This window comes from Sus scrofa, chromosome 7, assembly GCF_000003025.6.
Source record: "Sus scrofa isolate TJ Tabasco breed Duroc chromosome 7, Sscrofa11.1, whole genome shotgun sequence".
NCBI classification, from domain to species: Eukaryota; Metazoa; Chordata; class Mammalia; order Artiodactyla; family Suidae; genus Sus; species Sus scrofa.
In genome coordinates, this window is record NC_010449.5 from 23,977,517 (window position 1) to 23,993,495 (window position 15,979).

At 57.8% G+C, this 15,979-nt stretch overlaps 1 protein-coding gene across 1 annotated transcript; it reads right to left on the reverse strand.

The window, feature by feature from the left end:
• Positions 167-15,157, reverse strand: EHMT2 (euchromatic histone lysine methyltransferase 2). Its single transcript, NM_001101823.1, is given in 29 exon segments — positions 167-672; positions 999-1,174; positions 1,300-1,378; positions 3,018-3,104; positions 3,209-3,324; positions 3,683-3,760; positions 4,128-4,272; positions 5,217-5,384; positions 5,474-5,628; positions 5,713-5,817; positions 7,376-7,477; positions 7,564-7,686; positions 7,787-7,893; positions 8,361-8,443; positions 8,566-8,748; positions 8,828-8,853; positions 8,856-8,917; positions 8,920-9,061; positions 9,147-9,290; positions 9,399-9,547; positions 10,028-10,142; positions 10,261-10,398; positions 12,430-12,585; positions 12,723-12,763; positions 12,860-12,944; positions 13,730-13,986; positions 14,082-14,300; positions 14,396-14,462; positions 15,109-15,157. Coding segments are annotated over 29 exon segments (3,531 nt in total). The 5' UTR covers positions 15,151-15,157; the 3' UTR covers positions 167-491.

A 15,979-nucleotide genomic window follows, 5' to 3' on the forward strand; every position in this document is an offset into this window, starting at 1 on the left:
TGTCCAGATGAGATTTGGCCTTGACCAGAGATCCTGCACCCGGTCACCCCCTGCCCCTCCCCCGGGCGGCCAGCCGCACCAGCCACACCAGGCACACCTGCCCGGCCTGCTTCCCATCCTCACCTGCCCCTCGCACCCACGTTCCCTCTGGCTGCAACCCCTCGGCTTATTACAAACCCAACATTTATTGAGAACAAAGGAAACCAGTTAGCATAGGGCCCCAATTTCAATTCATCAAACTTCAGCTAAGGATGGGGAACAGGGGGGTGGCCAGCCCTGAAGTCACTCTCCCAGGGAGGAACCAGCTCTGGGAGAGAGGGGCTGTCAGACCTCCAGGGCCTGGCGGGGATCTCTGGCTGAGGAATGTGTGGAGGGGTGCAGGGACAGGAGACTGTGGCACCCCCAGGTGTGGGCTGTGGGCAGCAAGTAGCAGAGGTGGCTGCCGAGTTGGTGGCCGTCCTGGGGTAGGGAGGGGTGTGTGTGGTCCACTCTCAGGGGTTGACGGGGGGCAAGGAGCTGAGCTCGGGCAGCAGCTCGGGGTGGGGGTCCAGGCGGGCCAGGCGGCTCTGCTCCAGGGCGATGGCCTCCGCTGAGTGCTTGCACTTCTCAGAGCCACACTGGCAGGTGAAATATTTGCTTTTGATGTCCCAGAAGCGGTCACCATAGTCAAACCTGTCAGGGGAGCACAGGCGGTCTGTGGGACCCAGACCCACTCCGAAGCATCTGTCCCCATCTTCTGCGGGGCTCTGAGGCCTCCTATGCTCTCTGCACCTACAGCCCCAGCGCTGCCCAGGAGCTTGTTAGGAATGAGGACTCTTGGGCCTCATCCCAAACCTACTGACTCAAAACCTGTGCGGCTTGGGACTCTGTTTATGGCCCGTTTCAGAGAAGCTCTGCTCTAATCCGTGCCTGGAGAGCAGGCACTCTCCAGCCTTCCTGCTCTGGTCCCGGGCCGGCTGCCCCTCCCACACCCATGGCCGCGTCCCAGGCTGCCTCACCCCAGCTCCTCCCCGGTCCGGATGTCTCGTGAACTGAAGAAGGCAATGCGCGGAAATCGCAGGTCTTGGTGTAGCATGAAGACCCGGACGGGGATGATGTTGGGGTCACACAAGTGGTTGATGAAGCGGCTGATGTTGCCGTAGTAACGGGCATCGATGCAGTAGACTTCACCATCCTGAGGGGAGGGCGGCAGTCAGCACATCCACCACCCACCACCCCTCGAGCCCACCGACAGCCCGAGGCCCCTTCCAGTTTCCATCTGCTGGCCGAGAGGAGGTGATGGAGGGGTCTCCCGCCCACCTTGTTGTCCAAGTCGAAGAGATAAGAATCATCCTCTCTCACGTCAGCCTCGGCATCAGAGATCAGCTCTCCCACATACCTGTGGGCAGGAGGTGGTGGTGCCGGGGTTGAGGGGGGGTTCCTGGGAACAGGCTCTGGGCTGTCTCGCCTCACAACCCCACAACTCCTCTCCTGCTGCCTGTCAGCTGCCCCAGTCACTGTCCATGAATCTCACAGATCAGCACGGCTGGGGCTCGGGTGGGCAAGGCACATGGGGTCCCGAGGACAGGGCACATTGTCTGGGGGGGGAGGCGTGGGAAGCCCCTATCCAGGCGGGGGATCAAGAGGAGGAACAAGGGACGCAGGCATGTGAGGGTACACACAGGACACACTCCTGCCAGCTGGGGTCCCCACCAGACAGCCAGGACAACAGGCAGGACGACAGCCTGAGGCCAGGGCTGAGCTGGGGAAGCAGCAGTGGGTGTTAGAGGGAAGGGCTGCTGCGGCAAAGGGATCAGTGTCTGGGGGCGGCCTGGGTGAGGAAATCTCTTCAGCTGGAGACACTGGAGGTTTGGAGACTAGGAGTCACCCCGCAGGCAGGGGCGGTTCCGGGCTGAGGGCTATTGGAAGGGACGGGTCCACAGAAATGTGAGGACCTGGGGGGCGGTGAGGAGCTGTGGAAAGCAGAGTGAAGAGGAAGGATGGATGGATGGCAAGTAGGTGAGGACGGTGTCATGGGAGCCATCAGGGGTGGCAGACGGCAGGAGGAGGAGGAGCACTGAGACACACGGAGAGGCAGAGGGAAAGGGTAAAGGCGGATGTGGGCGGGAGTGAAGCCAAAATGCAGGCGAACATGGGAGTTCCCTGGTGGCCTAGTGGTTAAGGATCTGGTGTTGTTACTGCTGCAGCAGGGGCGACGGCTATGCTGTGGGTTTGATCCCTGAGTCTGGGAACTTCCACAAGCTGTGGGCACAGCAAGAGAAGAAAAAAAAAAAAAGTAATGCAGGGTATAAATTAATGGTCTCTTACATAGGCAAATGGGGCTGAATTGTTTTAAAGGCCAAAGAGGATCTACGTTCAATGTGAAGTCCATGGACTAAGAGCCACAGGAAAGGGGGAGGTTACAGATGCTGAGAAGAGAAAGACCTGATGGACGGAGGGACCTGAGGCCTCCAAGGAGCTAGACAGAAAGGGAGCTATGACCACCTCCATTTTGCAGACAAGTAAGGCTCAGAGAGGTTAAGAAACTTTGCCAAGGACACCTAGCGGCAGGGTGGGGCTTAAACCTAAGTCTGTCTGTCTCCAAAACTGGGGCTTTCCCCAGTTGGGAAGGGTAGGGGAGAGGGAGTGCAAGGCTCAGAGATACACCAAAGGGGAAGGCACAGGAGGGAGGGCAGATGCAGGCACTGTAGTTGGGGCAGAGTGGAGGTGTGGGGACGGGGCAGCAGAAGAGGTGGGACCCATCAAGGAGGAGGGCAGGGAGCTCCCGCTGTGGTGCAGTAAGTTAAGAATCCAACTGCAGAGGCTTGGGTTCAATTCTGGGTCGGGTACAGTGGGTTAAAGAATCCAGCACAGCTCCAGCTGCACATGTCACAGCTGGGGCTCAGATTCCTTTCCTTGCCCAGGAACTTCCATCTATAGCAAGTGCAGCCATAAAATAAAAAAAGGGGGGGGGGGAGGAAAGCCCTGCACCCAGCTCCACCCTCCAGGAGCCAAAGCACCCCCTCCCCACCACTCACTCGCATATAAAAGTCCCCTGGGGAATGGTCTGCAGGGCGCGGACCCCCCAGCCCATCTTGGCTGTTCGGTAGAGCTGCAGTCGCACCCTGGGGATGGGAGAAAGGGTGACAGTGGGTGGAGTGACCCGGAAGCACCCCGAGGGAGGGACAGGAGGAAGGGGCAGGGGGTGGGGCCACAGGAGGGGCCTCACTTGATGCCGCTCTGCACTACGCGATTCTTGCAGTTTCTCCAGCAGGAGCACGCCTGGTTACACTCAAAAATCAGCGGGGGCTCGATCTTGTTAAATTCCTGCAGCAGCCGCCCATCCTGGGGCCGAGGGAGGGGACAACAGCGGTCTCTGTGTGGTGCCCACCTCAACTGCCCAGGCTTCCTAAGATTTCACAGAAAACCCCACCAATCCAGGCACAGGGAGGCTGGGCAGGGGTGGGGAGGCCACACATGCTCTGACGTCACTGAACAGGAAACACACAACCATTGCCCTGGATTTGCATATACCTGGGCCAGGCCCGTTTCTGTCCCAGCGGCATCCTGGAAATCCCAGGTCTTGCCCTGCCCTCTCGGTCGCGTCCCCCACAGGTTAGGAGGTGAGGGTAAAGGTCCCGGGGAGTTGGGGGCGGGGGCATCTCCTACGAAGGAGGGGAGGAGCCGGGGCGAGGGCACATACCTTGTCATACCAGCAGCGGATGCTGAGCTGGCCGCACAGGCAGTTGGAGCTGGAGCAGTCGTCCACACACGTGCAGTGCTGGGGCGGAAGGCAGGGTGAGTTCGCCCTCAGAACCCGCCTGGGCCCCTCAGCTTCCAGTGCTCCCTGCCCCCCAACGGCTGTGCTCTCTCTAGGGTCCGCATTGCAGGAGAGTGATGGCGGTGGGTCCGGGGTGAGGGGGAGTCAAAGTGTTGCCGATGGGGGTGTCTCCAGGGCTACCGTGTGCCCCGAGACACCTTCATGTGTCCTACAAAAAGGACCCCTTCCCCGGGAGGATGCGAGCCCTCGCCGGAGCTCCCTTTCAGGCCCAACACCTTGGCCAGGAGCCCCTGGTGGCCCGCGCCATGCCCAGCTGTACCCGGAGGCTCTGGCGTCCCTCTGGGAGGGCCCAGGGCCCCGAGCTCACCTGCAGGTGCGTGATGTTGCGGTCGATGTTCATGGTGGACGTCTCGCAGTTCTCCGAGATGTACTTGTAATCCTCGGGGCACGGCTCGCTGTCCACCCCGTTGACACAGGGAATGGGCACGTTCTCATAGCCCCGGGCCACGTCCCTGGCAAGAGGGGAGATGGGGCTGGGTGGCTAGAGCGAGGGGTGAGGGCTCCCAGAGGTGCCAGGAGAGGGCTGGGGGAGGGAAGAGTGTGGTTCCAGGGGTTCGACAGAGTGTGGGGAGTAAGGTTCCCAGATAAAAACGCAGGACACTCAGTTAAATTTGAATTTCAGACAAAAGTTTTTTTGGGATAGGCATGTCTCAAATACCACATGGGACACTTTCTTTTTCCCCCCCTTCTTTTTACGGCCACAGCTGTGGCATATGGAGGTTCCCGGGCTAGGGGTCAAACTGGAACAGCAGCCACTGGCCTACACCACAGCTACGCTGGATCTGAGGCACATCTGCGACCTACACCACTGCTCAAGGCAACACCAGATCCTTAACCCACTGAGTGAGGTCAGGGATGGAACCCGGATCCTCATGGACACTATGTGGGGCTCTTTACCCATTGAGCCACAATGGGAATTCCTACATGGGACACTTTCAAACTAAAAAACTATGTGTTTTTCATCTGAAATTCTTTTTTTTGTTTGTTTTTGTTTCTTTAGGGCTTCCTGCACCCATGGCATATGGAGGTTCCCAGGCTAGGGGTGGAACTGGAGCTGTAGCTGCCAGCCTACACCACAACCACAACAACGTGGGATCCAAGCCGAGTCTTCGATCTACACCACAGCTCATTCCAATGCCGCATCCTTAAGCCACTGAGCGAGGCCAGGGATTGAACCCGAGTCCTCATGGATACTAGATGGTTTTGTTAACCACTGAGCCACGATGGGAACTCCTCATCTGAGATTCTGACTTAACTGGACATTCTTTTATTTGCTGTATCTGGTAGCATGCGTGTGTGCGTGCATGCGTTTGTGTGTGTGTATGATGTTTCTGGGGACTCAGTGGGGCCTGCGGAGGGGGTGGCGGTGACTCTGGGGCAGATAGCCCAGGCTCACCGGCAGATGATCTTCTCAGTGCGAATGGCCCGGTTTCCCACCCCGAGCCGAAGCTTGCGGTTGAGCTGGAGTGCAAACCACACGTCGGAGCGCTCAGGGGTCAGGTCCCACGCCGTGTCCCCCTCCTTGTTCCGCAGCTCAGGGTTGGCCCCTCGAGACAGGAACAACCTAGACGTGGACAGGAAGCCCGTGGGGTCGGGGCCCTGAGAGGTGGCAGGGGGTGTCCAGGTCTGGGGGAGCAGGGAGGGGGGCCCCACAGCACGCAGTCGTGGTAGCTCTCCCGGGCTGCGATGTGCAGCGGCGTGTCCCCGTGGTAGTTGACAGCATGGAGGTCACAGCGGGCGTTCAGGAGGACCTCGGCGATGGCGGCGCTGCCGGTGAAGGAGGCCCAGTGCAGGCAGATGTTCTCCTCCTGGGGGGAAGGTGGGGCCAGGCAGTGAGCCCTGGAACCCCATCCTGTGCCCTGCTCCCCCATCCTGACCGTACTCTCTCTCACGTTGTCTGTGAGGGTGACGTCGGCGCCCCGTGTCAGCAGCATGCGGATCACCTCGATGTGCTTGTGCTCCGCAGCCCAGATGATGGGCGTCCAGCCCCCGCTGTCCTGTGGGGGCGGATGTGGGGAAGGAGGCAGGTGGAGAGGCAGCCCCAGCCCTGCCCATCTGAGCAGCGTGCAGGCGAGAGCACGGGCTCCGCAGCTAGACTCGGGCTCAGAGTCCTGCTTCCACCAATCACAGGCTGCAGGACCCTGGGCAAGTCTCTGGGGCTGTTTCCTCATTTACAACTTGGGACTAGTAGTGTCTACCACTCACGGCTGTGAAATAATTTTTCTTTCTAAAAAAATACATCTTGGAGTTCCCGTTGTGGCTCAGCAGTTAAGGAGCCTGACTACTATCCAGGAGGACGTGGGTTTGATCCCTGGCTTCACTCAGTGGGTTAAAGATCCAGCGTTGCTGTGAGCTGTGGTGTGGGTCGCAAATGTGGCTAGGATCCTGAGTTGCTTTGGCTGTGGTGTAGGCCGGCTATAAGCTCTGATTTGACTCTTAGCATGGAAACCTCCATATGCCACAGGTGCGGCCCTAAAAGACAATAAAATAAAATAAATTAAAAAATACATCTTTACTAGGTCTGCCACTGACCATCTCAAGGTAGACAAATCATAGTCTCTAAAAAACATTTCCACTTATTTATTTATTATTTATCTACTGCTATTTAGGGCCACACCCATCGTGGCATACAGCTGCTGGTCTACACCAGAGTCAGAGCAACACGGGATCCATGCCACCATCTGCAACCTACACCACAGCTCTCAGCAATATCAGATCCCCGACAGCACTGAGCAAGGCCAGGGATGGAACCCGCATCCTCATGGATACCAGTTGGATTCGTTTCCGCCACACCACAATAGGAACTCCTCCCATTTATTTTTAATTAATTAATTAGGTCTCACCCAAGGCATGCAGAAGTTCCAGGGCTGGGAATCAATCCCCACACCACAGCAATGACAACACTGGATCCTTAACCCATAGGCCACTAGGGAGCTCCAAAATATTTCCCATTTAAAGGAACCAGAGTTTCTTAGAGAAACGGTAGATTCTGAATCTAGGGTAGAATAGGTGCTGACAAGGGAGCCCTCGAAGGCTGCCGGGTCATATTCAAAAGCCACAGGTGCCTACTTTGAGGGGCTTCTCCTGGACAGAGAATGGAAAAATTCACAGATCAAGAAAAATGACCTAAGAGTTCCATGGTGGCCTAGCAGATCTGGTGGTGTCACTGCTGTGTGGCTCTGGTTACTGCGGTGGCGCAGGTTTGTTCCCTGGCCCCAGAACTTCTGCATGCCATAGGTGTGGCCAAAAATAAAAAAAATTAAAAAAAGGAAGAATAATAAAACACATCCAACATGTGAAAAACAAGAGTTAATAATAAGGAAATCTCATTGGACAGTTGCAGAGATGAAGGCAGTGACTCATTTTGAACATGGATAAAGAAAAAACAGAAAAGAGTGATGAGAAATACAAATGAAGGGAGAGAGGAGGTGGGGGCAGACTGGAACAGGGTGAAATGCAGGGGAAGGGCCAGAGGTCAGACCCAGGACAAAGGGGTCCTGGCCCGAGGCTGAGCCAAGGACTGTAGGAGGCTTGGCGGGAAGTCAGGCCGCTAACCTGGGCGTTGACGTCCACCTGACCCGTGCTGAGCAGCAGGCTCACCATCTCCAGATTCCCAATTTTGGCTGCGTGGTGGAGGCAGGTGGAGCCGTCTTCCTCCTGAGGAAGATGTGGGCAGATGAGCCCTCTGGCTGGCACCTCAAACCTGGTCCCTGAGCTGGGCCCCGGCCGGCCGGGCCGCACACCTTGCTGTAGACGCAGCCGCCGCGCTGCACCATGTAACGAGCCACCTCCAGGTGGTTGTTCACCACAGCCTCCATCAGCGGCGTCCGCTGCTGCTTGTCCACTGCGTTGATGTTGGCTCCAGCCTGCAAGGAGGGGGGCACGCGGGCTGGCACCAGGGAGGGGCTGGCCAGGGGAGGGGATCCAAGACGCAGTCTGTGAGGCAGAGGGCCCGGGCGCGCTGACCTGCAGCAGCACGTGGCAGATCTCCACTGAGCCCTTCTGGGCGGCCGCGTGCAGGGGCGTGCGCTTGCTCTGCTGGTCGCTCTGGAAGTTGGGGTCCAGGTTGTCCACTGCAGGGAGCGCCCACCACACCGGGAGAGGGAGGGACAAGTGGTAAGCAAGCTCAGGGGCCAGGGACTCCTCCTCCAGGAAGGCTTCTCACGGCCCCAGCCTGGGGGAGGCCCCTCTTGGGCCTCCCTGGTGCTCGCCTCCACCTCAGCACTTAACAGAGATGAGAAGTTAAGAGCCCCACCCCTGGGCCTTAGTGCCGCTGCGCACTGGGTGAGGCAGTTATCCTCTCTGGGCCTCCAGTGGGAAAACTGAAGTCAGCAAACCACCACCAACACTCAGAAAAGGACCTAGAGCCTCGGCATCCCTTGCCACCACAGTCCCCACCACCACGGGTTATCTGTGTCTGTGTCCGTCAGGGCAAGGATGATGTATGTCACTGCCTCGCTCCCCCGACCCCGAGCCCGGTGTCTGACACATGACGGATGCTCAAGCAAGGTTTGCTTGAACGAATGAGCAAAACACTCACACAGCATCAGGATCACCTTCTGCAGCTCGCCCTGCTTCACTGACAGGTACAGCTGCCGGGGGTGGAAACGGAGTTTCTTCCGCCTGCCAAGGTGAGGGAGAGAGAGGGGTGGCCTCCTCAAGATTCGAGCATCAGCCCTGGCACCTGCACGTCCGCCTTTCAGCCCCAGTCCTAGTTGCTGTGCCCGACAGCGACCCCTACTCACCTCTCCGACTCCTGGATGACCAGTGCCTTCTCCAGGGCCTCCCGGCCTGGCCCAGGTGGCAGCCCCACAGCTGAGAGGCAGCCTCCACTGGGCAGGGTGAGGGAGGGCCCCGAGCTGTCGATGGTGTCAGCCAGGGGGTCGCAGGGGGGCCGCCGGGGCTCCCCGTGACCTCGCATCCGGGCGCTGTGGGAGAAGGTGCGGATGTCTAGGGGAGACCGGGACGGGGCGGGGAACGGGAACAAGGGAAGGGCGAGGCCAGTACCTGGGCTGGGAAGTGTCCGCTCTCCCGGGGCATCCTGGGCCAGGGGTGGGGGGGCGGGGGCTGCAGTGCCCGCTGGTGGGGTCACCCCATCCCCCGGGGGATGGTCACCTCTTGGGCCTCAGATGCGTCCTCCCCACAGTGGGGACAGAAGACCATCCCGTTGAGCTGGGACACGCAGGCCTTGTGGAAGCGGTGGGCCACTCGGAAGTCGGGGTGGCACTCCAGGAAGGTGCCCTGGGGGCAGGGGAACAATGCGGTCAGGCCCCTGGAGCCCCGCCTCCGTGGGGCACACCGCCCACCTGCCCCACAGGTGACTCACCGCCGTACAGAAGTAGCCACAGCCTGGGCAGCAGTGGTGTTTGACCATGCGGGCGCGGTGGGTCTCACAGAGCACCATCAGGGCCACGCGGCTCGACGGTCTCATGGTCTCCCGCTTGAGGATCGCGGCGTTGCAGCCCGATAGCTATGGGCAGTGAGGCCGGGTGAGAAGAGGTGAGGCTGGGGGCTGGGGGCTGGGGGCTGGGGCTGGGGCTGAACCCCGGGCATCTCGCCTAGCAGCCCCCAGGCCCACCTCTCCATCCACACTCTCCGTGGCCATGCACTTGTGCCCCGCTCTCTCACTGATGCGGTCTATCTTGGGTGCCTCCATGCGGCAGCTGCAGAGGGGCAACTCCTCAAACCCTCGCTCTGTCTCCAGGGAGGATGTGTCATTGGACACGCCTTGGATGGAGGAAAAAAGGAGCTGGGGGAGGCCCGGCCCCTCACCCACTGGGACCCCTCAGGGGGCCTCTTACCCCTGCCCTGACTTTCCCTCCATGCTCCAGAACCCCCGAAGTCTGGCTGTGGACACTCCCGCTCCAGCGGGGTTCCCCTCCTCCCCATTCCCTCCTGCCCTGAGGGCGCCCCCTAGTGGCTCCCTATCCCGGCAATTGGCAATTACCAGCGTGGTTGGGAGAGAGGGTCCCCTCGCTGGGCAGCTCCAGGGACCCCAGAGGGACCTCCATGTACTCACTGGGGCCTGAGGAGCCCACACCATTCACTCCTGACACAGAGACAGAGAGAGTGAGAGTGCGAGCTCACAGGTGCCTGGACGCGTGGGTACATGCGGGTGTGCATGCTGAGCGTGTGTGTGCATGCACGCTCTCTGCGGGCCGGGAAGGGGCTGGAGGAGGGGACCCCAAAGCAGAGGAGCCTCCTCACCTCGTGGCTCTTTGGCCCTCGGAGGCTCCCGCTTCCGCCGTTTCCGTGACGGCTTCACCCACGGACTGTCCTTCCGCCACTTCTTCTTGGCTTTGCGCCGGCCGCTGGAACCGCTCTGGGGAGGAGGCAGAGCGTCAGAGAGACCGGCCCCTAGCCTGCAGTCCCGTTCTCTGAGGACTCAGAGCCGAGGTTGGCAGCCCCGGCTCCACTGTACACCAGCCTCCAGCTCCTACCCTGTCCGACTGATTCCCTGACTCTTCATCTTCCTCCTCCTCCTCCTCTTCTTCCTCCTCCTCCTCCTCTTCCTCCTCTTCCTCCTCCTCTTCTTCCTCCTCCTCACTCAGCTGTTCAGCTAGAGCTTCAACCTCAGACTGGAAGAGAGGCAAAGCAGGGCTGAACAAAGAGTGACCTCCCCAGGCCACAGCCCTCTCCTGGGAGGGACCTGGGAGAGAGGCAGAGCGGGCCTTGGCTGACCCCCAGGACTCAGAAGGAGGGGGTATCGAGAAAACGACGCCCCAAGAATGGCTTCCTGGAGGAGGTGAGTGTGGGTAGGAAAGGAAGAAAAAGGCTGAATAAAGGGAGAAGGTATCAAACACTATACAGTAATGACAAATAAGGTACTGCGGTGACATGCAACACGTGCCTTAGTAACAAACACAACATTAAGCAGGGAAAAAAAAAAAGTACGTTCCAAACAACAAATGGATAATACACTCTTTCTAAAAACGTTCATGAATAGGCAAGACTGAAAACACTAGATGAAAACCCAATTAGAAACTCTTTATCAATCAAGTCAGACGGACATCATCTGAATCCACTGATCGCTCTTAATGTCACTACTAAAAAACCCAATGTTCCACACCTGGTGTGAGGGAACAGGAGGCACCTGCACCAACTAGCAAGTCCTGAAAAAAAAAAAAAAAAGAAAGGGCATCTGAAGCTGATCACAGGTCTAGCTGTCTGTAAGAAATAGTCAACAGAGGGAGTTCCAGTTGTGGCTCAGTGGTTAAGGAATCCGACTAGGAACCATGAGGTTGCAGGTTCGGTCCCTGCCCTTGCTCAGTGGGTTAACCATCTGGGTTGCCGTGAGCTGTGGTGTAGGTTGCAGACGCGGCTCGGATCCCATGTTGCTGTGGCTCTGGCGTAGGCCGGTGGCTACAGCTCCGATTTGACCCCTAGCCGGAGAACCTCCATATGCCGAGGGAGCAGCCCAAGAAATGGCAAAAAGACAAAAAGAAATAGCAGAATCACGTGTCAACCCTTGCCCAATCAGCCAGCTCCTAAATGAGCAGAACTCAGTTTCTTCAAACAAATAAATAGAAATTTTTTTTTTTTTTTACTTTTTAGGACCACACTTATGGCACCACCTTTTTTTTTTTTTTTTTAGAAAGAAAGGAACCTATACGTAAAGAGACCTAAAAAAAAGCGTGGACCTCATGCGAATGTTGACAAACAAAAATCCCATTTATGAACTAGATGAAAAAAATGTGAAGACTGACTAGTAGCAAGATATTAAGGAATCATTTGTAAATTTTTTTTTGGTGTGAAAAGGGTAATGCAGGGATGTTTTTAAAAAAAGAGCTCTAATGTTTAGAAATACGTATGGAAACATATTTCTTTTTTTTTCGTCTTTTTTAGGGTCGCACCCACAGCATATGGAGCTTCCCAGGCTAGGGGTCCAATTGGAGCTGTAGTGCTATGCCAGAGCCATAGCAATGCAGGATCCGAGCTGAGTCTGCCACCTACACCACAGCTCACGGCATCGCCGGATCCTTAACCCACTAAGCGAGGCCAGGGATCGAACCCTCTCCCTCATGGATGCTAGTTGGGTTTGTTAACTGCTGAGCCATGATGGGAACTTCCGGAAGTATTTCCAGATACAATGATATGGTGTCTTGGATCTGCTCTGAAACAATCCAGCAGATGTGTGTGTTGGAAGAGGAATGGATGATTCAAGACTGGCTGTGTATCGATAATCCTTGAAGCTGGGTGATGGCTACTGGGGCGGGGTGGGCTCCCTATTCTATTCTTTTGTGTGTATCTGCATGTTGCCATGACAAAACAAACAAAAAGCAAAACAAGCCAGATGAAGCATTATGTCGCATAGCTAAACACACATGTGAAATAAAACCAAACAAGGAGCAAAGGAATAAACAAGCAAACGAAGGACAAATAAACCATAAATGGGATGTTAAACCCAAAGGCTGAGGTGGTGACTTTCACTGGAGAGGAGCAAGCGGATGGATGCAGCATAGAGCACGCACTGGAATAAATTCTAGATATTTTGGGGCGGTGAATTAGCGGGTGTTCAGAAAAAGGGAGAAAAAAAAGGGGCAGGAAAGATTGAAGAGAGGGCCCTGGATGTGGGGGAGCGTGGGCGGGAGGGCGGTCAGCTCCCTCACCTTGCTGTCCGAGTCCACTCGCTCATCCACAGAGTAGGAATCGTAGTAGAGGCTGAAGTCATCCCCCACCACCGTCTCCCACTCCTCCAGGGACCCGGGGTCGCCCTTCTCCAGGGACACATCTCCTGAACCCCGTGCAGAACCCAACTCCTCCGACTAGAAAAAGGTTAAAAAAAAAAAAAAAAAAAAAATTGAAGCTGCTGGCACTTCCTCACAACCCCATCTTCCTCCAGGGTGAGATGGAGCCCCCCCCCCCAATGGAGAGGCCCTGTTCTCTGCCTCTCCTGGCTCACCAGGCCACCTCCTGAGTTCAGCTTCCTCCTTTTGGCCACGTCTGGAAGGAGAGAGGGAAAGGAGTGAGGCCTGTACTCGAAACCCTTTGGACAGGCCAAAGCGAGCTGCAGGCGGGTGGGGTGGGGGTGGGACTGACCTGAGGTCACCTTCCCCAGCGAGTGCACGTCATCGCTCATGCGGAAATGCTGCACTTCAGGGGGCCGCTTCTCGGGGACTGGGGGCTGGGGGCCAAGAGGGAGGACACTTAGGGTCAGGGAGCATCTATGGTTCCCTGTGGATTAGCGTAGCACCCCAGGTTTGGGGGGTGGGGTGGGTGGTGAGCCACACCTTCAAACCTGCCACCCAAGCTCCAGTGGCAAGAACAAGAATTGCCAAGCACATCCCACATGGAACACTCAGTTAATTCTTCGAGCACTCAGAAGCAGGCCCTTTCTCCCCACTTTCCAGATGAGAAAACAAAAGGCCTTGACCAAAGCTACCTAAACCATGCCCAGAACATGATACCAAGAGCCCTAAAAACATCATCGTAAAGCTTCTGAGATTCTAGGGCCCTTGTCATTTCCTTCCTCTATCACTTCTGTGTCCTTCAGCTCCCTCCCTATAGAGATGCACAGTAAAACAGCAGGGACAGTTTGAAAGAAGAGAGGGAGGCATTCCCGTGGGACTTTTGCTTGGAGGTAGAAAGGAAAAGTGGTTTGAAGTTTCTTTAGATAGTCATTATCATAAGAGTAATTAAGACATTAACTACCTAATTAAGGCTTTAACATCTGCATCTTCTACACCCGCCCTCCAGAATGTAAACCTGGGGAAGACAGAAACCTGTCTGTCTGTTCACATATGAAGCCTTAGTCCAGAATTTGACACACAGTAGCCTCTTGGTAAACATGTGAAGCCGTGATTGGATAAGAAAAGGTCTGAAGCCAAACTGAAAATGCAGCTCACAGGGGCCTTATATTGATTATCTTGTCTCTCCCACCCCATCCCCACCCCTCCTCCTAAGCCTCACCTGTCCGTTTCCGGGTTTAGACATGGTCTTCCTGGCTCGATGGACCTTGGGCTGCCCCTCTGGGCTGGCTGTGGCTGGAGGGGGTTCAGGTATTGCTGCTGCTGCTGCCCCCTGGGCCCCCGGCATACTCAGCAGCCTCATAGCCAAACTCTGGACTGATGGGGGTGATTTTCCAGCCCCAGTCATTGACATTTTGGCTCGGCTGGGACAGGCACCCCCCTTGCTAGGGGAAGACGGGAATGACTTTGTGGCATGGCCTGGAAGACAGACAGGCAGGCAGGAAGCAAGATAAGAGGGAAGGCAGAACCTGAGAATACCTCACCTCACCCCCCTAGACTCCCTGGCCTCTCACCCAGCAGGATGCGTCCCCCATGGAGGTCCCCATCTCCCTCGAGATTCTCGGGTTCATCCCCAATGAGAGGTGTGGCCCCTATAGGAGTGTCAGCTCCCTCATCGCCGACGGTGACTGTGACAGAGGCTGGGGATGAGGGGCCAGCAGGTTCCAGGGAGTCAGGGTTGGCCTTGGGGAGGGCCTCCTCACTACGAGGGGTGTCCCCCAAAGAGCCATGAACTGTAAAGGAAAAAAAAAGTTCGGGCCAAGGGCTCAGGAGATCCCGTGTTGGGGGAGGTGAAAGTCTTAACTGGGCCCGTTTCTGCCGTACTCACCTCTCTCGGTAGCTCCTCTGGGCTCCTTCTCCAGCACCAGCGCCCCCATCTCAGCGGGGGCCTCCCCCTGGGAGGGGACACAAGGGATAGGAGGACTGGTCAGTCCGGTAGGAAGTTGGGGCGCCCAGGACGCTTGAGCCCTGGGAAGAGAGAGTAGGCTCCGGGGCCTACCTCTTCCTCTATGGGGGCCCCCCCTTCCGCGGCTTCGGCTGCCCGGAGGGGCCGCACGACCCCTCCCCCGGGCCCTCAGCAGCCCCCTCCCTCTGGGTAGACCCCGCATCTCAGGGGCCGAGAAGAGAGGAGGGGGAGGGGGCGGGGCCTCCGCGCCCCGGCCCCGCCCCCTCCTCCCGGCTGCACGCGCCGCTCCCCCTTTGTCCCCCAGGCCGCGGGGACCCCGGGCACCAACCCCTCCTGCGCCCGCTGCCCCCCAGCCCGGTGGACGGCCCCTCGTGCCCCTCGCGCGTGTTCCCGGGGCCCCGGCGCCCGCCGCCCACTCGGGGGCAGCCGGCGGCTGCATGCGCGCCTCCGTGCCCACTCCCCCCACCTCCCACCCCCTGGTCCCCTCATCCGCCCCCGGTGCTGGCCCTCCGGATTGCTGCAAGTCCCGCCCGGGCCCCCCGGCCCCGTTGCACCCCCGGAGCATTGCACGGGCGCGCGCTTCCCCCGGGCGCGCGCGCGGGCATGCACCCGCCTCTCCCCCTCCCCTTCCGCACCTCGGCGGCCGCCGCCGCTGCAGCTCCCGCCGCCGCCGCCATCGCCGCTTGCGCGGGGGGCCGAGCCGGCGCGCGGCCGCCCCGGGTCACGTGGGCGGGGGAGGGAGGGCTAGGAGGAGCCTTAAAGGAGCCACTACGCGCTTTCTGGCCATTCTCCCCGGAGAGCGGCCTCTGAAATGGCAGTGGCTGACCTAAGCTGGGGGCTGCCGGGGAAAATTCCTGCCATTCCTGGCCTCGGCTCAGCGGGGAACCGAAGGCGAGGCACGCCTAGGTCCAGGTGTGGCTTCTCCATCCCCGACCTGGTTTTAGGTAACAGAGCATCTGAGTCTCCCGGCTCCTGGCAGTGGCTGTATTTCCAATCCCACCCGCGTGTGCTTTTCCCGCTTCTGGTTGCTTTCTAGTTTCTAGGTCACTAGATAGAAGGCTCGGCCTCAATTTTGGCCTCGCTTCTCTAACAAGCAAGAAGGGGGCGATGGGGACACGCGAAGGACACCTGAAGGTCTCCTCTTGGCTGGTTCTAGCATACTGCTTTAATGTCCCCTGGAGCAGCGACCCCCTCTTGAAAACCTGGGGCTAAATGTCTCCTCTGTTTATGCCAGACATGTTAGGCCACCACATGCACTAGGGATTCAGGTAAGCCTCCAGAGTTGCGGGAGTCATTGCCGTCTGTTTAACAAGCATATCCAGGCAGGTATTGCGTGGGTCATAGCCCAGTCAACAGTACTAAGACATACAACTTTGATGGGTCTATTTGGGGTACCATCTCTTTAGATACTACATTATGGTCAAATTTTGGAAAATATCTGTATTTCACATGCAGTATTTGACTCAGGTAGGTGGTTGGGACATAGGGCACCTGAGGCCAATACAA